The sequence below is a fragment of the Osmerus mordax genome, chromosome 3 (genome assembly GCF_038355195.1).
Source record: "Osmerus mordax isolate fOsmMor3 chromosome 3, fOsmMor3.pri, whole genome shotgun sequence".
Classification (NCBI taxonomy): domain Eukaryota; kingdom Metazoa; phylum Chordata; class Actinopteri; order Osmeriformes; family Osmeridae; genus Osmerus; species Osmerus mordax.
In genome coordinates this window covers 22,459,394-22,481,322 of record NC_090052.1, presented here as the reverse complement: position 1 = coordinate 22,481,322, position 21,929 = coordinate 22,459,394, and the positions used below count along the sequence as shown (strand labels likewise).

The 21,929-nt window shown below is 49.8% G+C and overlaps 4 protein-coding genes and 1 long non-coding RNA gene across 6 annotated transcripts; all 5 read left to right on the top strand.

Moving 5' to 3' along the window:
* Nucleotides 1-1,505: 1,505 nt before the first annotated feature.
* On the top strand, nucleotides 1,506-3,162 carry ccdc103 (coiled-coil domain containing 103). Its single transcript, XM_067232758.1, has 4 exons — nucleotides 1,506-1,645; nucleotides 1,823-2,166; nucleotides 2,404-2,619; nucleotides 3,143-3,162. The coding sequence occupies exons 1-4, from the start codon at nucleotides 1,506-1,508 to the stop codon at nucleotides 3,160-3,162; spliced, it is 720 nt and encodes a 239-aa protein (XP_067088859.1).
* A 215-nt stretch (nucleotides 3,163-3,377) lies between these two features.
* LOC136940567 (Ig-like V-type domain-containing protein FAM187A) lies at nucleotides 3,378-5,475 on the top strand. The gene is made up of 4 exons (XM_067232757.1): nucleotides 3,378-3,764; nucleotides 4,018-4,302; nucleotides 4,509-5,046; nucleotides 5,267-5,475. Exons 1-4 carry the CDS (start codon nucleotides 3,378-3,380, stop codon nucleotides 5,473-5,475), a joined length of 1,419 nt encoding a protein of 472 aa, XP_067088858.1.
* A 1,995-nt stretch (nucleotides 5,476-7,470) lies between these two features.
* Nucleotides 7,471-15,345, top strand: abi3a (ABI family, member 3a). Its single transcript, XM_067232627.1, is given in 14 exon segments — nucleotides 7,471-7,810; nucleotides 8,867-9,037; nucleotides 10,602-10,781; nucleotides 11,722-11,780; nucleotides 12,194-12,289; nucleotides 12,892-13,199; nucleotides 13,462-13,590; nucleotides 14,269-14,318; nucleotides 14,320-14,392; nucleotides 14,843-14,895; nucleotides 14,897-14,972; nucleotides 15,177-15,187; nucleotides 15,189-15,287; nucleotides 15,289-15,345. Coding segments are annotated over 14 exon segments (1,491 nt in total). The 5' UTR covers nucleotides 7,471-7,678; the 3' UTR covers nucleotides 15,343-15,345.
* A 973-nt stretch (nucleotides 15,346-16,318) lies between these two features.
* On the top strand, nucleotides 16,319-17,771 carry LOC136941128 (uncharacterized). Of its 2 annotated transcripts, none has more exons than XR_010876444.1 (3): nucleotides 16,319-16,432; nucleotides 16,927-16,950; nucleotides 17,144-17,771. It is a non-coding gene; the product is annotated as an uncharacterized lncRNA (long non-coding RNA). The 2 variants fall into 2 exon arrangements; XR_010876443.1 differs by lacking the exon at nucleotides 16,927-16,950 and adding an exon at nucleotides 16,818-16,841 and having other exon boundaries at nucleotides 16,323-16,432.
* Nucleotides 17,772-18,248: 477 nt separating this feature from the next.
* Nucleotides 18,249-21,111, top strand: si:dkey-283b1.6 (uncharacterized). The gene is made up of 4 exons (XM_067233604.1): nucleotides 18,249-18,306; nucleotides 19,818-19,864; nucleotides 20,066-20,294; nucleotides 20,633-21,111. Exons 2-4 carry the CDS (start codon nucleotides 19,851-19,853, stop codon nucleotides 20,750-20,752), a joined length of 363 nt encoding a protein of 120 aa, XP_067089705.1. The 5' UTR covers nucleotides 18,249-18,306; nucleotides 19,818-19,850; the 3' UTR covers nucleotides 20,753-21,111.
* Nucleotides 21,112-21,929: the final 818 nt, after the last annotated feature.

Genomic DNA, 21,929 nt, shown 5'->3' with positions numbered 1-21,929 from the left:
CCAACTACCTGTTGATGCTCTCAGAGGATGGAAGGAGGAGGAGGGGGTCACCAGGCCTAATAACCTGTGTAAATATAATACTCTTGATGTATGTTTGATTTGAATCAGTGTCATGGGATTTAACATATTGGTTCGATTGTGCATTTAAAATATATATCAAGTACTTGAAAATGGTTTGGGCCTCATATCTGACCTTGGATCAGTGGTGTGGTCATCTGTTCCTCCAGGTTGAGGTTGGGATGAGGGCAACGTTAACTAATCACATGTATGCAACATGTCTTGAACGACCTTGAGGTCACTGTCTGATTTAACATGACAGGAGGATGCTTGTGTTCCTTCAAAACAACTGTCAACAATCCAGCCACCTCGGGCTAGCGGTTTAGCTGAGGGAGGTCATGTGACACGGAGTTCATCTTCCCCGCTTGAGAGAACGCATGCACTGGCTCCTACCCTGAATCCGCCCATGACCTCTGAACCCTCTCCTTACCCCTGAACCCCCATGACCTCTGAACCCTCTCCTGACCCCTGAACCCCCATGACCCTTGAACCCACTCCTGGGACTAGAGAGACATCAATGGGAATTGGCCAGGACTCATTCCGTACATACACAGTATGCTGTAGACCAAAATGTTCTTTTCTACGTTGTAACTGAATGTTCACTGTGTTGATGTGAATAAGGGTTTAAAACGGTGGTTTCGTATGTGAATGTAAACTGAACTGTGCTTGATTTCTTGATCTAAATACATGGATCTTTCCAAATGAAAAAGTGATATTTGCACATGTTGTTTTGTACCATGGGACGAATATAAATGTGTTTAAGGCTTGGTGTAATAAAATATATGTGATTTGTGTACATGTTAGTTTTTAACGTTGTGTCTTAGCTCTGAGGCTTGTTTGTAAATAAGATGTAGTCTTGACCGTGCAACAATGTTGTTCAGATAGATGCAGTTCTCTTGCTTCTGTATTGTATCTCATTTATACTAAAGTATTTTTACATGCTATGTGATGTCTTCATTTACCTGCCTGTAGTTTTAACAGATTTAAGGAGAGAGAGAACTGGTAGGTCACAGAAACAGCGCATGGCCTAGATACATACAGAAATAGGTGGATATGTATATGCAAAGCGATTTTAAAACGTCCTGCCAAAAGTGCGTCGAAAGACAACGGTGGTGGCAATCACGTTAGGCAATTCTGCCCTCTGCTGGCCTTATGGCCAAGATGCGCCTCGCGAGCCGGGGTTGCTATGGAGACGTGTGTTTACTAAGTGAGAGGGACCGGTGCAGAAACACACAAAGGCATCAGGTAAAGTTTGGAATATGACAATGGTGTTAACCACCCTAGTTATGTCTAATTTAACTTTAATGGACTTCGGAATTACAAGTGAATCCCAAGACTTTGACTAGCAGGGAACCGGTGAACAGTTAGCCGAATGAAATTTGATTAGCTGGCTAGCAAAGAGGTGTTTGCACATTTCACCAGTTGACCGAAACAGTCGCACGTTCAGGATGTCGGAAGAGATCGTGAACTTCTCGGCGTTGGAGCGCGAGCTGCAAGGTGCCCTCGAGGCGGACAGGAAGTACCAGAGAGAAAACGACGCCAAGTTTCGAGCTTTGCACCAGAAAGTTGGATCATACGAAGAGTTTAGGTAAAAGCACACCGATTTCACCTTTAGATAGCTAACGCTAGATTGAGATAGATAATATCACATGCCCCCTGTGATATTATCTGCTTCAAAAAGCTCTACCACTGACCTATATCTAGATCCATCTTATGTGGAATCACTAACCATAAATCTGTTCCTTCTCTTCCTCCACTCCTCCAGAGACATTGTCCAGGCCTCTCACCTAAGGCCTCTGGACAAGAAGGACAAGGCAGGGGGTCCTCGCAAGCAACCTTGGAACTCCTTGGCCTCCTCCTTCTCTTCCTCCTCCTCCTCCACCTCCTTCTCTTCCTCCTCCACCGACACACCCAGGCAGCAACACGACCTCCCCACCATGAGTTCAGAGTGTGCCCTCCCCCAGACCCTGCCCAGGACCACGTCTGAGCTGAGCAGGTGCTGGCGCCAGCTGGCTGGAGCCTGCAGGGGGCGCTACAGGCTCCTGCTGGCTCTGGGAGGGCCGGCCCTCAGGGACATCTTCAGGGCAGAGGTCGGCTTCGGACTGCTAGGTAGGACGGCGGGGGAAGTTGACGAAAGTCTGTGTTGTTGTTAGTTTTGTTCTGCTGATTTGATCTGGATGCGTCCTGAAGAGATATTAAGGAAATGAGAGAGACCTCGATGGATAGAAGTTGATTTAAATAAATTGCTTAAATAATCCCCTCCTGTCCTCTCCTCCTGTCTTCCCCTCCCCTCTCCTCCGCTCCCCTCCCTTCTCCTCTCTTCTCCCTCCCTATCCTCCCCTCCAGGTGAGTTCCTGGTGGTGTTGTGTGAGGGTCTTCAGCCCGGTGATGAGGGCAGGGTGACGGAGGTCTTGGAAGGACTGACCCAAACCCCTCGCTTCTCCCTCAACCTGGCCCTGCTCAGCCCCTCTGAGAGGGGTCGCTGTGAGACGCTGCTCCCCCTGCTGGTCACAGCTGCTCAGCGCGGCCGGGGGGAGCACGGGAGGAGCGGTGCTCTGGGAGGTGACGGAGGAGAGGAGAAAGGGAGACAAGGAGAGGAAGGGCATATAGATGATGCTGAGGAGCATGGAGGGGTAACTGGGGGCGGTGGGAGTAAGGGAGAGAGAGAGAGGGAGGGAGAGAGGGAGAGGAGGGGGAGGGAGGAGGAGAGGAGGGGGAGGGAGGGAGAGAGGAGGGGGAGGGAGGAGGAACGCTGCAGTGAAACTACGGTGGGTTACAGAGACACAGAAAAGCCAAACCAGAGAATAGCTGACCTGATGCAGCTGTATGGTATTCAGCCTAACTCCACTCAACAATAACACTACTGCCTGGATACAAGACTCTACTTCGCTTGAAATATATTGCTGTGTATGTTATGAAACCTTATAAACAATTGGAGGGAAAATAAAGCAAACTTTTCTTGTCGTATCAATAAATATGTTTACAAAAATTCAGTGTGTGCCTTTAATGACATAGGGAGATGTTATTGGTCTATTTCGACATTCCAGAATGCTCAGTGTCATTGTGACATGGCGACCATTCACAGGAAGAACCCAGACTAGATGAGGAGAAAGGCATACACACACCTGTTCAACTGAAGCTATTGGGATATAATACTGTAAACAAATAATTCCTTTGCCTGAGGAATTGACTGGAGACAGATTTGACTTGCAGGACAGGAGTTTAGATGAGACGGAATCTCCAGTCTGACCTCTGACCTCCTGTTGTTTGAGGTGAGGTGTGTAGTGATGTTGATGATCCAACATGACCCGTTGATCAGAATGATGGGGCTTCTCTCATCTCTACCCCTGGACCTGGCTCCTTCCCTGGGTATCCTCTTAGTCCTCCTCCTCCTATCCCGCCCGCCTGCCCTCCCACACCAGGGGCCCCTGTTACCCCTCCTCCTGCCCCTCCTCCTGCCCCTCCTGGCTGGGGCGTTCGAGGCCCCTGAGGACCGGGAGAACGTCTTCACGCACCGCGCCTGCCCGGCCTTCCTGGTGTTTGACAACGCGGCCTACCTGGCGGGCATGACCCTGGAGCTTCCCTGCCACTGCAAGCCGGAGCAGGCCCTGGAGGTGGTGTGGTACTACCAGAGAGAGCTGGGGGATCGCGGAGCCACCAAGGTTCTCACAGACCTGCACGGCACCGCCCTGGTCGATTCCCAGAAGGTGTGCGTGTGTATGTGTGTGTGTGGGGAGGGACTAGCAGGAATTTATTTGAACTCACATTTTAATACTTTTAGTATCACAGAAGTTATTATACTTTATATACTATGTCATAGCTTACAATTTTACAGTATATTGCACAACTATATCATACTACACTATGCCTTATCACATTATTTGAGATTTGTTAAATGATAATTTCAGTGATTATATTGTGTATCATGACTAAATGTAAAGTGAGTGCTGCTCTTGTGAGGTTGGCCGTGGGGGAGACCTGCGAGGGCGCTTCTCCATCCGTCTGTTCAGCCTGCTAGTCTTCAGGGCCCAGCCGGAGGACTCAGGGCACTACCTCTGTGGCACCGCCGCCGGAGACTTCTTCTATGGTTACGACGTGGACGTGCAGGAGGCCCAGGGGGTGGTCCTCCAGGGGAGGGAGGTCAGGCAGAGACGCCGGCGGCTGAAGAAGAAGAACACGCCTCACCCGCCTCAAAACCACCCGCCTCAGAACCCCCTGTCTCAGAACCACCCAGCTCTCTACCAGGTCCAGAGTGGTTATCTAACTGTAGCACCACCCTCTGTACTGTGTCCACATGGTTATCTAACTGTAGCACCACCCTCTGTACTGTGTCCACATGGTTATCTAACTGTAGCACCACCCTCTGTACTGTGTCCACATGGTTATCTAACTGTAGCACCACCCTCTGTACTGTGTCCACATCTCAGCTGGTCATGTTTCTGTGCCCGCAGGTGTTCACCAGTTACCGGGCCTGGTCTCCGTGTGACCGCTGTGGCCAGGCAGGGGAGCAGACCAGAGTGGGGCTATGCTACGTCCGGAGCCCCTACCTCCACGTACGTTACCGAGGCAACGACCCCAACGTGGTCTCCTGCCACTCGGGGGCCGTCCCCCGGAGGTTGGGCCTGACCCGAGAGGGGGGAGGACCCGCCCTGGGCGCCACGCTGGCGGTGCGGAGGTGCGCGGTCCCCTGCCCCCTCCCCAGGCCCCCTCCACCCCCCCAGAAGCTGGCCCTGTGGAAGTTCCTGGGCTACGGTCAGAGGCAGGGACTCAGAGACTCCATCCCCATCTACCACTACAACCACCCAGCCTCCACCCCCCTGGTCCTGGCCTGCCCCGGGGCTGGACCCCAGCACGCCGTGGCCTGGGACGTGGGCTCGTCCCCCATATACCGCTTCCAGCACATGGAGGGGCTCAACAGGACGACCCCGCGCCTGTTCATCGACCCAGGCCACCACCTCCACCTGAACCCCGCCCTCCAGGAAGACTCAGGTAGGCCACGCCCGCTCCTGGGCTTTGATAATCTGCTGTATTTATATCTCGCTTAGGCCTAGGTGTGTAAGAGTGTATCTGAGTGTATCTGGGTGTGTAAGAGTGTATCTGAGTGTGTAAAAGTGTATATGAGTGTGTAAGAGTGTATCTGAGTGTATCTGGGTGTGTAACAGTGTATCTGAGTGTGTCTGAGTGTGTAAGTGCTCGTGCTGTGTTCCAGGGTCGTACTACTGCTGGCTGCAGGGCCGCAGGGCTGCAGAGATCAGGCTGGTGGTGTACCTGGGTTTAGGCCACCGCCTCGGACTGTCCGACCCAGACAGGGCTGAGGCTCTCTGGGTCATCCTGCTCTGCTACGCAGGCCTGACTGGAGCTTTCACCCTGACGCTGCTGGGCAGGACGGCCCTCAGGCCCACACCACACCAGTACTAGACCTGACCTTCTTACTCCCCTTGAAACACATTTCAGATTAACGTGTTTAGATCACGCTCACGTTTCCACACATTAAACAATGAGAGATTAAACCCAATTAACTCGTAATGCGTTTTCAGGAGTGTACATGACCAGGATTCTAGACAATTTAAACTTACATCACTTTTACATTTAGTCATTTAGCAGATGGTCTTATCTAGAGCGACTTACAGTAAGTACAGGGACGTTCCCCCGAGGCAAGTAGGGTGAAGTGCCTTGCCCAAGGACACAACACCATGTGCACGGCCAGGAATCAAACCAGCAACCTTCTGATTAGTAGCCCAATTCCCTAACGGCTCAGCCACCTGACTCACTGGGAAACCTTCGTCACTGGTTGCAGTTGTGTGCACTTGGATGTAGTTTGTTGGGCTGGTAAATTATGTTCAGTACATTGGATACTTCCTATGTAACTACTAACCATCTCTTTTGAGATGTGTGCTACCCTGCGACATTGCGCCTTAATCCATAGATGGCGCAGTTTCACCTAATATAACCAAAAACCAACAGAAAATACTCATCCATTTAATGGTGACATGACATGCTGTTTTTGGATGCTTTTATATAGGCCTTAGTGGTCCCATAATACTGTAACAGAAGTCTCTTTCCCGAAATTCAGCCTTGGTGCAGAATTACAGCGACTACTAGCAGTCCCACAAGGAGCTTTCCTCAGAACGCGCTGTTTTGGTGTCTGTAGCTTTAAATGCTAATGAGGAGCGGAGGGGCGGCACCATGCGCTAATGTTTACAATGGATGTATCGCAATGGCTGTAACCCCGTTGCTGTAAGATGCCTCGAATTTGCCCATTCTCATCTGATAACCCTGGTTTGCAGAGGTACACACTCAGTCATTTCAATGAGGGGAAAGGCGGATATCGCGCATGCCATAACACCAACACAGAACGGTTATCCAAATAACAAAGAAGTGTACAACACTCACGTTACAGTATGTGTATTCACACACATACTTGATGCTATCTACCTTTCCATTAGCGACAGTAACTCAGCTGTTAGCTGCAGAGCTAATGTTACAGCCACATTCTAAAGGTAGCAAGCTAGGTAACCATATACAGTAAAGTTACAAAATGATATAGCGTTAGTTAACTTACTTGTCCGAGGTTAGTAGCTGGACGAAGGAGAGTTAGTACTGATCCAGAATTTAATTTCAGCAAGGCCAGTTTTGTATTAGCTCAAGTTGAGGAAACAGTAGTGGCTGAAGTGTTTGGCAGACATACAAAACAAATGCGCCTACAACAGAAGTTGGCACATTTCCAGAGAAAATAAAATTAAGACACTGGGTCTTCAGAGGCTTGGATGAAGGAACTGTAAAAAGATTTTTGTTTTACTTTGTACATCCAAACTGAGCAAATGTAATGCTTCGTTTGTTTGCAAGCCATGATGTCTCTTGAGGATAAAAACACTTGCACGGTCGTAGCTCAGTTTCTTATGGGCGGGCCAGATTCTCTGGGCGGGCAAAGCAGAGAGAGGGGAGTTAACCTTCCTCCTTGTGACATCACAAGGAGAAGATTTTCAAACAGAGCAATTGAGCCTTCATTTTCTCAAAGGCGGAGAAGAACACCCAGGGCTTGGTTTAGACCTATCGAAAATTCTAGCCACTGGGGGACCAAAGGCAGGCTAGGGGAACTCATATTAATGTTAAATAACCTCCTGATGTGAAGTTTTCAGGTCATGTCACCTTTAAGCTATTTAGATTTCATTTTGTATTTTTACTTAATTACAAAAACCTCTGTTACTCAGGACAACTAATTAAGCTGACATTTGTTAGGCAGGGTTGTTGAAGATGGTTAGATTCCTGTGACAAGAGAGAGACACCAGTCTAACATCAAAGCAGAAGATACGCCGACACTGAACGCTTGTGTTTGAGTTGCTGTGCTGCACGAAACCGCAAATGTCAAGGCGTTGCAGAAAAAGAGAGAAACGTGCATGCTGCAAGGTTCATGTCCCTCTTTATTAAACAGACATCGCTTTGAATAATAAGTAGTTCACTTCTCATCTTCTGCTTTTCGAGTGTGCGGGAATTCAATACTGCTTACTTATAGTCGAGTGGTTTCCACTTCTGCTAAGTGACTTCCCTGGTCTCCCTGGATCCTTAATCGATGTTAAGTTGCTGACTTTTCTCTCCGACCGGACTTGAGCGACACGGAAAGATGAAGGAACAAAACTTAACCGATGAAGTGACTAAAATCTTACAAGAGGCTCCTTCAGCCAGGCAAGCGCTGTTGGACAACTACAGCAACCTGATGAATGTGGCCGAGTATTGTGAGAGCAACTACTTGCAGGTGAGTTTGACATAACGGTCAGTCAGCCGCCAGCCATTGCGGGAAATGTCTTAAGTGTGAAACGAGGTGAAACTGCAGAATGTTCGCTGTGTCGGTTTATCTGTCGGCACAGTAAGCCTATCAGTCACACGACTCGCACCAAAATATAGGAGATTACCTGCCAACCGTATAAATTGAGAGACACGTCCCCCCAGGCTTATAGGAGGCGGACAGAATTCACATTTATTATATAGGCCTACTGTAGGTGTAAATGATTGCCATGTTTGTGTGCGCGCCCATGCGTGTGAACCTGCACAGGCACAGGAAGTGGGCATCCTTAGATTGGGCTGAGTTTGCATGTCTAGCATTTCTGTCAGCGCGAGTTTATGTGGAAGGAACTGTTTTTATCTTAAATTTGTGCAAGAGCAACTAAAAAATTCCGTCATGTTTCTTCCTTTGATGCTTTGCGCGGACAGGATTGCAATGTGATGTTAAGCGCCTGAAGCTCCAATGTTTTTTTATTTATAAAATCATGTCAGGAAGGAGAAGCGGTGTATTCTGACTTGTTGAGAAAAAAGCAATTGTTGTGGGTTCAAATTTCACATCCTTCACACAAACACACGTACGCACGTACGCACGCAGACAGACAAGCATGCACACACACGCACACACTCGAGGGAAATAGGTTGCTTCCGGTTTCGGCCATGTACTCTCTGTCTAAATTTACATTTAGTCATTTAGCAGACGCTCTTATCCAGAGCGACTTACAGTAAGTACAGAGACATTCTCCCCGAGGCAAGTAGGGTGAAGTGCCTTGCCCAAGGACACAACGTCATTTTGCGCAGCCGGGAATCGATCCGGGAACCTTCTGATTGATATCCCGATTCCCTAACCACTCAGCCATCTGACCCCCCATCTCTAAATCTCTGATTCTCTCTCTTTCTCTCCTCTCTCTCTCACTAAAACACCTGGTGCTTTTGAATGATCGCATGAATTAGCCAGTTAATGAATATATAAATATTAAATAGACTGGAACTCAAATCTCAACCATGCTGTACTGTCTTTCTCCCTCTCCAGGCAGGGGTTGACTCTAGCAAGGCGCTGGAGGAGACTAGGAACTTGGCCACCCAGTCTCTGGCCAGTGTGGCCTACCAGATCAGCACTCTGGCCACCAACGTGCTGAAACTGCTGGACGCCCAGGCCTCCCAGCTGCTCCACATGGAGTCCTCCGTCAACCTCATCGGACAGGTAAGCACCTCTTTACACCTGTGGTTTATTATCTCCTGTCCTCTCCCCCTTCCTTTCCCCCTCCCCCTCTTATTCTCTCCTCTGCTGTGCCACCGTGGCCCTGTCACAGCCCCATCCAGCCCCATCCAGCCTCATCCAGCCCCATCCAGCCACCCTAGTGCCAGACATTCCTCCACACTCTGTGTCCATCATGCAAAACCAGGTCACCTGAGACACAGTTAATGTGTGTTGCGTGGTTGGAGTGTGTGTGTGTGGGCAGGGTGGGGGGCAGGGTAGGGTAGGGGGCAGAGCAGGGTGGGGGTAGGGGGCAGGGTGGGGTAGGGGGCAGGGTAGGGTAGGGTGGGGGGCAGGGTAGGGTAGGGTGGGGGGCAGGGCAGGGTGGGGGGCAGGGTAGGGTAGGGTGGGGTGGGGTGGGGGGCAGGGTAGGGTGGGGTGGGGGGCAGGGCTGGGTGGGGTGGGGGGCAGGGCAGGGTGGGGGTTAGGGTAGGGTGGGGGCAGGGTAGTGTAGGGGGCAGGGCAGGGTGGGGGGCAGGGTAGGGTAGGGGGCAGGGCAGGGAAGGGGGCAGGGCAGGGTGGGGGGCAGGGTAGGGTAGGGGGCAGAGCAGGGTGGGGGGTAGGGTAGGGGGCAGGGTGGGGTAGGGTAGGGGGCAGGGTAGGGTGGGGGGCAGGGTAGGGTGGGGTGGGGGGCAGGGTGGGGTGGGGGGCAGGGTAGGGTGGGGTGGGGGGCAGGGTAGGGTGGGGTGGGGGGCAGGGCTGGGTGGGGTGGGGGGCAGGGTAGGGTGGGGTGGGGGGGCAGGGCAGGGTAGGGTGGGGTGGGGTGGGGGGCAGGGCAGGGTGGGGTGGGGGGCAGGGCAGGGTGGGGGGCAGGGCAGGGTGGGGTGGGGGGCAGGGCAGGGTGGGGTGGGGGGCAGGGCAGGGTGGGGGGCAGGGTGGGGTGGGGGGCAGGGTAGGGTGGGGGTGGGGTGGGGGGCAGGGCAGGGTGGGGGGCAGGGCAGGGTGGGGTGGGGGGCAGGGCAGGGTGGGGGACCTCAGCCTCTCCATGCAGCCGAGATGAAAGAGCCCAGTGTTCTCTGGGTCCCTAACCTCTGATTGATGCTCCTCATTGTCTGTTGGCTACAAGACAGGATCCCTAACCACCGCATGCTACTTTCTAGGACACGCAATAACTGCATACTAAATACCAGGGCATACCAGGGCTTTGCATACTAATGACCTGCCTCCCTAAACGCTGCAGACTACATAACAAGATGGCTAACTTTTGGGCTCCCAGCCACTGAATATAGATTTTTGCCTGAAATAAATAAAGATTAAACAAATGAAATTAATAACCTTAGGATCTACATCAATCGACCCCTGACCATGTCCCTGCTGCCTTGAGCTTTGATCCCTCCCCCTCTGACCCCTCCACCTCTGACCCCTCCCCCTCTGACCCCTCCACCTCTGACCCCTTCCCCTCTGACCCCTCCACCTCTGACCCCTCCCCCTCTGACCCCTCCACCTCTGACCCCTCCCCCTCTGACCCCTCCCCCTCTGACCCCTCCCCCTCTGACCCCTCCCCCTGCAGACGGTGGACATGCACAGAGAGAAGGTGGCCCGGAGGGAGATCGGGGCGTTCACCACGGTGAAGAGGGTGCCGCGCAGCCACAAGATCCTGCCCCCGGCCGAGGGCAAGGAGCCTCGGCCCCGCTACACCCGCTGCCCTATCGCCTACTCCCACCTGGACGCTCTGGGCCACGGCATGAAGGTGAGGCGCTGGTGCCCTGGTCCCACGGACGTTTGTTTCTCAGTATATTATACTCAGTATAATACAGTAACATGTACTGTAACATACTACATACTGCCAGTCTGCTGTTTATTATATCAGGAGTACAGGCCCTGGTCTCCATGGAAACACATCACACAGAAGAGTCCTTCTCCTCCCCCCCCCCCCCCCCCCCACACACACACACACTCTCTCACACAAACACACACGAACAACAGACACACAACACACACACACAACATCCCCTGCCCACAGCCGGCCCTCTTTTTCTCGTCTCTCTCTCTCTCTCTCTCTCTCTCTCTCTCTCTCTCTCTCTGTCCCTCTCTCTCTCTGTCTGTCTCTCTTTAGCAGCTCTGCTGTACAGCTGACCTTAATTTGCACAAACACACACACGTACACCCTCTCCTACACACACACCACAAAACAAATTCCCTCTCCTACACACCCGCACACACACACATGTACATATGCACACACACACACACATTCTGCCCCTTACACACAGACTCCTAGGCAGCCAGCCATTGTTCACCGTGGGAAAAAAGCTAGATGCGCTAATTAGTCCTGCCAACACTAAGCCTCTGCATTGATGCTCTTACACAGGCCCTCATCAGAAACACACACACACACACACACACTCTACCCCCCCCCCCCCCACCCACACACACACACCCTAACACACATACTCACAGTACAGACATGCTTTCACACACCCACACACCAACAAACACTCACCGTAGCAAACATCTCCACACACTCACACACATACAGATGTACAGCTGACTGACTGCAAGACAAAAGTACCTTGTCCATTCGACTGAATGAGTCTGTCTGATGCTATTTCAAGTTTTATTTTAAAAGCTAAACGACTAAACTGTGAAACCATGAGTAAAGTATCGGACCATGTCTGTCTGCCCCACAGGATTCTGGGAAACAGCTGGAGAGGACAAGTACGACTCGCAAACACGGCAGCAGTGTCAGGTATGCACGCCTCCTGAACCATCACGCCTCCTGAACATCACGCCTCCTGAACCATGCAGGCTTTTGAAATCGCACAAACATTGACACATGCATAGTTAGTATGGATACTGTCAGCATGATAATAGACTGACCACCCACCAGCTCTTAGAAACATTCCTCTTCTTTTTGCCAGTTAACCTTTCCAGATTTTTCTCACACGCACACTACATCTTTCACTTCCTGGCTTAAGGCCACAACTCAGACAGGAAGTTCATTTTCCACTTCCTCTCTGCTCAGTGCCCTTACAAAGTCACCAGGTTCTGTCTGCTGTGTCAAACTCAGAAGGTCACTGTAGTGTGTGTGTGTGTGTGTGTGTGTGTGTGTGTGTGTGTGTGTGTGTGTGTGTGTGTGTGTGTGTGTGTGTGTGTGTGCAGCAGGGGGGCCAAGCCTCCAGAGCCGGTCCAGTGCCCCGTGGCTCCCTCTCTGTCCAGAGGAGCTTCTCTCTCCTCCCTCAGTGATCGCTCAACAGGGTAGGAAACACACACTCTCTCCCTCACACTCTCTCCCTCACACTCTCTCCCTCACACTCTCCCCCTCACACTCCTCCCTCACACTCTCTCTCCCTCACACTCTCTCCCCCTCACACTCTCCCCCTCACTCTCTCCCCCTCACACTCTCCCCCTCACACTCTCTCTCCCTCACACTCTCCCCCTCACACTCTCCCCCTCACACTCTCTCCCTCACACTCTCCCCCTCACACTCTCTCCCTCACACTCTCTCCCTCACACTCTCTCCCCATCACACTGTCCCCCTCACACTCTCCCCCTCACACTCTCTCCCTCACACTCTCTCCCTCACACTCTCTCCCCATCACACTCTCTCCCTCACACTCTCTCCCTCACACTCTCTCCCCATCACACTCTCCCCCTCACACTCTCTCCTCCTCACACAGTCCTCTCACACATCTTGTTTCCATACACACGTTCTCATACTAATTGTGTTTGTGTGTGTGCCTGTGTGTGTGTGTTTGGTGTTTGTGCACATGCATGTGTGTGGGTTTGTATGTGTGTCTGTGTGTGGGTCCATCTATGTGTGTGTGTGTGTGCCTGTGTGTGTGTGTGTGTGTGAACAGGTCCAGTTTTGGCAAGGCTGTACCTGTAGCTCCACCCATTGTGCCAAACTCACCTGAATGTGACATCATCACCACACTGCTAGAAGAGGCTCCGCCCCCTCCTCCACCTCTGTCGGAGGCGCAAGTGGATGAGGGAACAGCTCCGCCCCCACCCCCTCCCCCCCCCCCTCCCGCTCCTGGTTCGTCTGTGGCCCCTCCCCCTCCCCCTGCACCAGCCCCACCCCCCCAGCACGCTGGACTCTCCTGCATCCCTCCGGCTCCGCCTCCGGCCCCACCCGTCCTGGGGCCCACCGCCTCTCTGGAGACACGTGAGTGGCCGATTCAGCTGTCAGTCAAAGTAAGACAGCCAACCGCAGGGATGCCTCAGAGATAAGACACAATAGAGGTTTGTTCTCTGTGCAGGCCTGAGTGGGACTGCTCTGTGTAGCCTCATTTCCAGGCTTCATCCAAGAGAACGAGGTCAGTGGAGGTGGTGCTTCAACTCCCCACTCTGACCAATCAGGGAACACAAAAGTGGCAGTGAGTCATTGCTAGGCGCCTGTGACAACATCATCGCTTCTCTCCTCTCAGTGGCTGAGGAGAACGGCTTCGCTCCCCCGTCCCCGCCCCCCCCGTCTGACGACTTCCTGCCACCTCCAGCCAATGAGGGCCTGGACCTCCTAGCCCCGCCCCCTCCGCCCAGTGTGGATCCTGAGGAAGGTAAGAGAGGATGGAGGGGGTGAGGAACTGTGGATCCTTAGTACCAATGTGTGGGTCTATGCAAATATGGCATGCTTGCAACTGTCACTGCTGATGTTTGTTCAACTTTGGGAGAGTTCTCTTTCTTTCTTTCTTTCTTTCGTTGTCTCTCTCCTGCTCTCTCTCCATCTTCTGCTTTCTCTTTCTCACTATTCTCTTGTCTCTCACCAATCATCTCTCTTCTTTTCTCCTCCTCTCTCTGTCTCCATCCTGTGCTCTCTCGTCTCACTCTACTTATCTCATTCTCCTTCTCTCTTTAACTCACTTCTCTCTCTCTCTCTTTCTTTCTCTCGTTTGTCCTTGCTCTCTCCTTCTCCTGCTGTGGCAGCGCCCCCCCCAGCCCAGACGGCCCAGGGTGCGCCGCCACCCTCCCAGTGCCCGCTCTGTGTCGCTCAGGGTCCGCTCTGGCCCCAGCTCTCGCTCGCTCTACACCCGCTCGCTCTTCCTGCCCACCATCCAATCACGTAAGGTGTCGAGGCGCTGTCAGCCAATCATAGATGAGTGAGCATTGTCTGACCAATAGAAGTCATGCAAAGGTAGTGTCATTGAATGATATTTTCTGATATTTATTGCAAAAAAGGATCTCTAGCACTAAGATATTGACAAGATATTGAATCCTCTGCTCTGTTCACCTGTCAGTCATGATCCCACCTCCCCCTCCATACCCTCCCCCCATGGCCCCCACTGTCCCCCATCTCCCCCCTGCCCCCCCTCTCCTCCCCTCAGCCACTACACAGCCTCCCTGCCCGGCTGGAGCACCTGGGTAAGTGGTCAGAGTCACCCTGCTGTTCTCCTCCAGGCCACAGGAGGGCACTGTCCCAGTGTGGGTCTGGAGGGGGAGCCAGCTACCCTAGCTAGCCTGCCACTGCTAAAACGCCTCTGCTGTGGTGCGTCCAGGTGAACTAGGGAGCTGCTGGCGCGGCCAGTCTCAGCTGCAGTAGAGGGAGATCAGATTGCGAGGGGCCGTAGTATTGTGTGAAGATGCTTCTCTCTCTTAAACAGCCGGGACATGAACTTCCTGTTGTTTATCGATTGCTTTTGATGACCCAAGGCCCACCAGGCTGTACTCAGTATACATTGCATCTCGTAGCTAATTACAAACCGGAAGTTGGTCCTAGTCTTCTAAGCTACGGACTTTTGGTTGGTTTAGATTCAGAATCGGATAACCAGCCTATCACAGAGTTGTTTAAAAACGTATGTCCAATCCTGTTAGATCTGGAAATCCCAAGCCTGCCCCCTCCACCGGTATTGGATGATGAGGGGGGATTTTACCGGCATCATGCCACCCCTTCCTCCCCCGGTGGACTATGACACACTGGCACCGCCTGAATACCTGGAAAAAGGTAGGTAGCACTGTCCATTGGCCTGTTTCCTGTGTGTGTGTGTGTGTGGTGTGTGTGTGTGTTTGTGTGTGTTTGTTCACATTCTGCGTATGGTGTGTGCGGCGTGTGTGATTTTGGTTCCCTATCAAAGTAAAAAACCAAAACTGGGCTTGAGCTCTATGTGCAGCAAATGTAAGTCTGACTGCAGTTCCTCACTCGTCCTAGTGGTGGCGCTGTAACCAGTTCGACACGGGTAAGCCAGGTGACCTGGCGTTCCAGCAGGGGGATGTGATCTACGTGACGAGCAGGAATGAGGACGGCTGGTGTGAGGGCGTGTTTGCACGGCCAAGGGGGGTTCTTCCCAGGGAACTACGTCGAGTCCACCTGTTAAAACCAACACACACACACCCCACACACCACACACCACACACACACACACCACACACACACCACAAACACACCACAAACACACACACACGCTCTTCTGACGGTGTTCGTTAGGGCAGTGGTTCCCAACCCTGGTCCTCAGTGCACCCCTGTCCTGCCTGTTTTAGATATTTCCCTGCTCCAACACACCTGGGCCAGGGTTAGGAGACACAGCCTGGGCCAGGGTTAGGAGACACAGCCTGGGCCAGGGTTAGGAGACACAGCCTGGGCCAGGGTTAGGAGACACAGCCTGGGCCAGGGTTAGGAGACACAGCCTGGGCCAGGGTTAGGAGACACAGCCTGGGCCAGGGTTAGGAGACACAGCCTGGGCCAGGGTTAGGAAGCACAGCCGTGTTAGAGAGTCGTCTTGTTACATAGAGGATTTTCTACTCGCTGGAAATCGAGAGAACATTTAGAGAAAGATTTTTGTGAGAAAATTAATTCCCTTTGTAACTGCTTAAGCAGATTTTATCTTTCGTTCCATTTGGAAACATTTGATTTCATTTGCAATCGGTTATTTGGAAATTGCTATGTATACAATGTACACTTATTTGAGTGTAAAATCAATTATAGCAGTTTGATATTTAGGTGTTCCTGCTGTTGCAACCTGACTGGAACAGAATGATAGTTTACAATTCCAGGGGGCTTGACTGTTCATAGTGGATCACAGAGTAAAGAAGTAGTTCACCTTTTTAAAGACATATTCTGCCCTCTGCTATTTTTTTTTTAATACAAAAACAATCATTCCATTGAGAATGCTTGTTTTGTTAGAATGTGGTTGCAAGAAGCTAGTGTTTAGGGGCTGGTGTAGCTGCTGAGTGTAAAGGAATATAATAATAATAATAATACAAATACTTAATTTATATTGCACATTTCATACAAGAATTCAAGGTGCTCAAGCTCAAGGTGCTTTACATAAAATCAATAATATAAGTAATAAAACCCTTCTGAAAACAGGTTTATGTCTCAGTTCTAAGTACCAGGTTCAAGTTCTGACTTCCTGTCTCTGGCGAATACTGTGAAACAGGCTAGGCTGCTTAGTGGTGGTGTTAGAGGTGGTGTTAGTGGTGGTGTTAGTGGTGGTGTCAGAGGTGGTGTCAGAGGTGGTGTTAGAGGTGGTGTTAGAGGTGGTGTTAGAGGTGGTTCCAGAGGTGGTGTTAGAGGTGGTGTTAGTGGTGGTGTTAGAGGTGGTGTTAGAGGTGGTGTCAGAGGTGGTGGTCAGAGGTGGTGTCAGAGGTGGTGTTAGAGGTGGTGTCAGAGGTGGTTCCAGAGGTGGTGTTAGAGGTGGTGTTAGTGGTGGTGTTAGAGGTGGTGTTAGAGGTGGTGTTAGAGGTGGTGTCAGAGGTGGTGTTAGAGGTGGTGTCAGAGGTGGTGTTAGAGGTGGTGTTAGAGGTGGTGTTAGAGGTGGTGTTAGAGGTGGTGTTAGTGGTGGTGTTAGAGGTGGTGTTAGAGGTGGTGTTAGTGGTGGTGTTAGAGGTGGTGTTAGAGGTGGTGTCAGAGGTGGTGTCAGAGGTTGGTGTTAGAGGTGGTGTCAGAGGTGGTGTCAGAGGTGGTGTTAGAGGTGGTGTTAGAGGTGGTGTCAGAGGTGGTGTCAGAGGTGGTGTTAGAGGTGGTGTCAGAGGTGGTGTTAGAGGTGGTGTTAGAGGTGGTGTTAGTGGTGGTGTCAGAGGTGGTGTTAGAGGTGGTGTTAGAGGTGGTGTCAGAGGTGGTGTCAGAGGTGGTTGTCAGAGGTGGTGTCAGAGGTGGTGTTAGTGGTGGTGTTAGAGGAGTACATTCAGGATGGATACTGTGAAACAGGCTAGGCTGCAATCCTGTACATTTCACGACGGGAACAAAGATAACAAGGATGAGATAAATATAAATAAAATAATAAAGTATTAAAGAAGGAAAAAAATTGTAAAACAGAAAGAAAAAAGGAATGAAAGGGAAGAATAAGAAAAAGGGAAATTAGAGAACGAGAGAATAACACAGGTATGTAGTTTACAGTAAACCACCTGGGCGAGGTTTTGGATTGTACTGGTATTATCAAACTATGGGGAATATCTTTACTGTAAAACGATATGATACTATTGTTGTTGGGTTTGTCAGATTGGCAGTAATGTAAAAGTCTGGGGGAATGTCAGTATTAACTTTGCAATAGGTGGGTATATATTACATTTCAAATGTTATTTTGTGGAACTAATATATTTGGTGTTTTGTTATTGAAGATAAATTCATATATGAAATTAGAGTATCCAGTATAAAAAAATATTTTTTATGACTTGTCAGTTTTGTTGAAAATATTCAGATATTTACAGATGATTTGAAATGATCAATGCTCTTGCTTTTTATTTTTTGTTTTTTTTCAAGAATTATGAAATGTAGCTTTGTAAAAGAAAATAATAAATAAAAAAATAACAGTGTTTCGAATATAAGTGTTTGTGTGAATACTTGTTTGTGTGTTTAGCTGCTTGTCATATCTGACTATTATGACTGATTTATTTGTCAGCCAATTGCATCATCAGCTTTTTCACTATTTTCATCTATTAATCTTTTTGTTTCAAGACCTCGTAGTTCACAACCCCCGATTACAACACACATACTTGTAATTAGAAGTGCAGAGTTCAAACAGAGTTTCAATGGTCCCGAGTCAAGGAATGGTCTGTCTAGCAACATCGCAAATAACCCACATCTGAATAACTTCAGTACAACAATAAAATCTCAAGTTGCCTTCGGTTACTACAGGTTAGAGGTGCAGTCTGACTGTTTGACTGTGGGCTTGTCACTGTTCCTTTAAATAGTTCAGTGTTGCCATAAACACTTTGATTCTGAACCTTAACCCTTTTAACACACATTCTCTCTGATAAGGCTCACTTGCACAGACACACAAACACACCTACACAATCAAAACTCAAGCTGAAGGTCGAGATTCATCGAAGTGACCCGCAAGGTAAGAGTAACACGCCAGGCCTACTGGGTTTTGACCTTATCATAAACACTACGGTTTTTAGGAGTTTTCAGTCTATGTCTGCTGTTATTGGATGCATTGATTCTGTACACTGTCTAGCAAGAGAAGGAGAGAGAGACAGAGGTGGGTCAGAGGGAAAATGCAAGCGTGGGAGTGTTCCTCATACAAAGAGAGAGAGAGAGAGAGGACAGAGAGAGAGAGAGAGAGAGAGAGAGAGAGAGACAGAGAGAGAGAGAGAGAGACAGAGAGAGAGAGAGAGAGAGACAGAGAGAGAGACAGAGAGAGAGAGAGAGAGAGAGAGAGAGAGAGAGAGAGAGAGAGAGAGAGAGAGAGAGAGAAGGATAGAAAAAGCAGAACAGAGAAAAGTAGAAGGCTGAGTTTGTGGGGGCTGTCGAGAAAGTAAGCCTTGAATGCTTTTCTCTGTGGTGGAGAGAGAGAGAAAGAGAGGGAGAGAGAGAGAGAGAGGGAGCGGAGAGAGAGAGAGGGAGAATGTTTGAAAGAAACAATCGAACAGAGCAAATGAGCTTTTAGTTTTAAACTTATACAGTAACAGTAGCCTGATGAGACCAAAGTCTCGTTTATACCGTTAAAATTCTGTGACTCAAGGAATAAAAACATAATTTACATAAAAAATATAAGACAGGTTCCAGGTTAATGAAGGTGCACAATCCGGTATTGAGACAAAGATCTTTGACATGTTATGGATCATTGTAAAACAGGCATCTATAACCTTAACCTTAACTAAAAGAATGACCAGATATCAGTTTGTCTAAGGTTGAAGTTAGTGAGGATGGTGATGAAGTTAGTAAACTAACTTGACTGTGGTTTCATATTAGCAGAAAAGGACAGCTATAGAAAGTCTCTGGAACAGGAAAGGGCTCTTGTGTTTATGATCACCCACCTGATCATGACTGTGCTGTTTCCTAAGACGTCCTTTGAGGGTGTTAGATAACTTTCCCTGTCTCAGTCGATCATTCTGACAGGACCAAACTTGCGTTTCACAACAACTACATATAGAATGTACACACACATACTAAAGTGTCTTTCAAGTGTGAGCTTGGGTGTACAGAGTTTTAAAGCATACAGGAAGTCATTTTGAGTTGATGCATGTTTATCGATTCTGTGTCCCCTGACAGTAATCCAGTTAGATTTACATTTAGTCATTTAGCAGAGGCTCTTATCCAGAGCGACTTACAGTAAGTACAGGGACATTGCCCCGAAGTAAGTAGGGTGAAGTGCCTTGCCCAAGGACACAACGTCATTTTGCACAGTCGGGAATCGAACTGTCAACCTTATGATTACTGGCCCGATTCCCTCACCGCTCAGCCACCTGACTCCTTAGATTACAGAACACTGTTACTGATGTGGAGGCTTATCTGGAGGTTACTCCAGGACACAGGAGAAGTTTAGCACCTGGCCATGCACACTCACACACACACACACACACACACACAGCCGCAGAGTTAAACCAAGATGTTTCCTGTTTCCCCCAGAGTCCTCCTGAGGTCCAGCTACTCCCCTGAAAGATGGGTTTCATTGAGTGAGTCCTGCCTCCTCCACCACTCTCTTTCTCTCTTTCTCTCCCCCCCCCCCCTCTCTCTCTCTCTCTCTCTCTCTCTCTCTCTCTCTCTCCCCTTCTCTCTGTCTCTGTCTCTGCCATTCTTTCTACCCCTCTCTCTCACCAGCAGTAGCTCCTACCATCCTCTCTTGGCTCTCTAACCCTCCTCTCCTCTCCCCTCAGGATCTTCCTCCCCATGTTGACTTTTGGCATCACCATCCTGTGCTGCTCTGCGTTCTGCAAGCTGTTCCACCGCATCCGCGAGGCTCGACTGGAGCATGACCTCAGACCAGAGCGCCCCTCCATCTTCGTCATCCCCCTGCCTGGCTCCTCCCACGACCACGATGCCCCTCACCGCCCCCCCCGCTACAGCGTGTCCACCTTCTACAGCCTGCCGCCACCCTACAACGAGGTACGCCAACGCTTACACTGTTAAAATGGGCAGGAAATTTGACACCAGGCGTATATGTACGTCTAAGTCAGATGGCTGAGCGGTGAGGGAATCGGGCCAGTATTCATAAGGTTGAAAGTTCGATTCCCGGACGTGCGAAATGACGTTGTGTCCTTGGGCAAGACACTTCACCCTGCTTGCCTCGGGGGAATGTCCCTGTACTTACTGTAAGTCGCTCTGGATGAAATGTTTAAATGACTAAATGTAATATCTGACATAGACTAGCTGGAAAAGAGCAAGTCTCCACTCTCTCTCCTGATCCTGACCCCTGACCTTGATGCTGATGTTTGTGTCCCCAGGTGGAGATGAAGCCAGATGTCTTCCTCCCTCCACAGGGCCCTCCTCCCGCCTACTCAGATGTCTCTCACTCTCCAGCCTTCCCCTCGTTACCCCAGCAACCACACATGGAACATCCATGAACCCCATCACCAACCACAGGACTGAACCAACTGGAAGGGGTGTCATGGCTAAAGACTTTAGGGGGGGAACAGACTATATGGGCCTACCTGAGGAGCCAGGTCGGTGTGAGACTGACTGACTGACTGACTGACTGTGAGAAAAGTTGCACCTCATGTTTTGGGATGTCTTCAAATTTGTATTTTTTTCTATTTCACCAAGAAAGGGTTAGAACCTAATCATCCTATCTTCACAGGGCTTTCTCCAGGTTAGGGTTATTATAGGTTAATATCATTGTGTAGAATATTCTGAATACCTTTCCAGTTCTATTATTATTGTGTTTTGTGATGTCATTCAACAATGTATAAATGATATTCATACTGCTTACGTTTTTACAATAAATTATTTGTACCTTGTTTGCTATTAGTGTGGGAGGTTACAGCCTGTTCCAGCCCTTATCACTGTGTCTGTCCCTGATGGGGATGCTGGGAAAGAGAAGGTGCTCTTTACCCTTTCCTGTTTCACAACCTACAACAGTAATCATATAACTCAGTTAATCAGAATTCTCCTGGCCCCACCAGCTGATTATGTGTTCCGTTGATTCATTGGCTCATCACCTGTGGTGATCATAAACTTGCCGGTTTCCCAGCCAATCAGAGACAAGCTCTTGACTGGTGCGTAGTCATCTACTGACATAGATGTTTTATGTTTCTATGTAAGTCTGTCAGTCATTAGTGGAGATAGTGTGGCCTGTCTGACAGGACAGTGATGATGCTGTGCTGATCTCAGTAGTGTCCGCCCGCAGGTCAGGTTTAGACGTCTATAAACTGCAGAAAGTTTTTTCACCCAAAAAGGGACTTCTTGATCAGCAGTCAACTGTACTTTTTTTAATCCTGAGAAACAAAATCCCCAGTAGATGAAGTCACAGGTGGACATTCCTGTCATCACAAGGAGTGGAACATTTTATGAATGGAAGGAAAAACAAGAGCTCTATCACATAACTTCCTTAAGTGCGTTAAACCTGCAAGTCTTGGAACTTGAACCACATACAGCATACCCGTGTGTTTACTGAAACTAGGAGCACTCCATTACAGTAAACTGATCTCAATTCATGTCCATCAAACTGTATTAATCTCTGCAGGGTTAGGTGAAGTGATCATCATCATCATCATCATCATCATCATCATCATCACCACCACC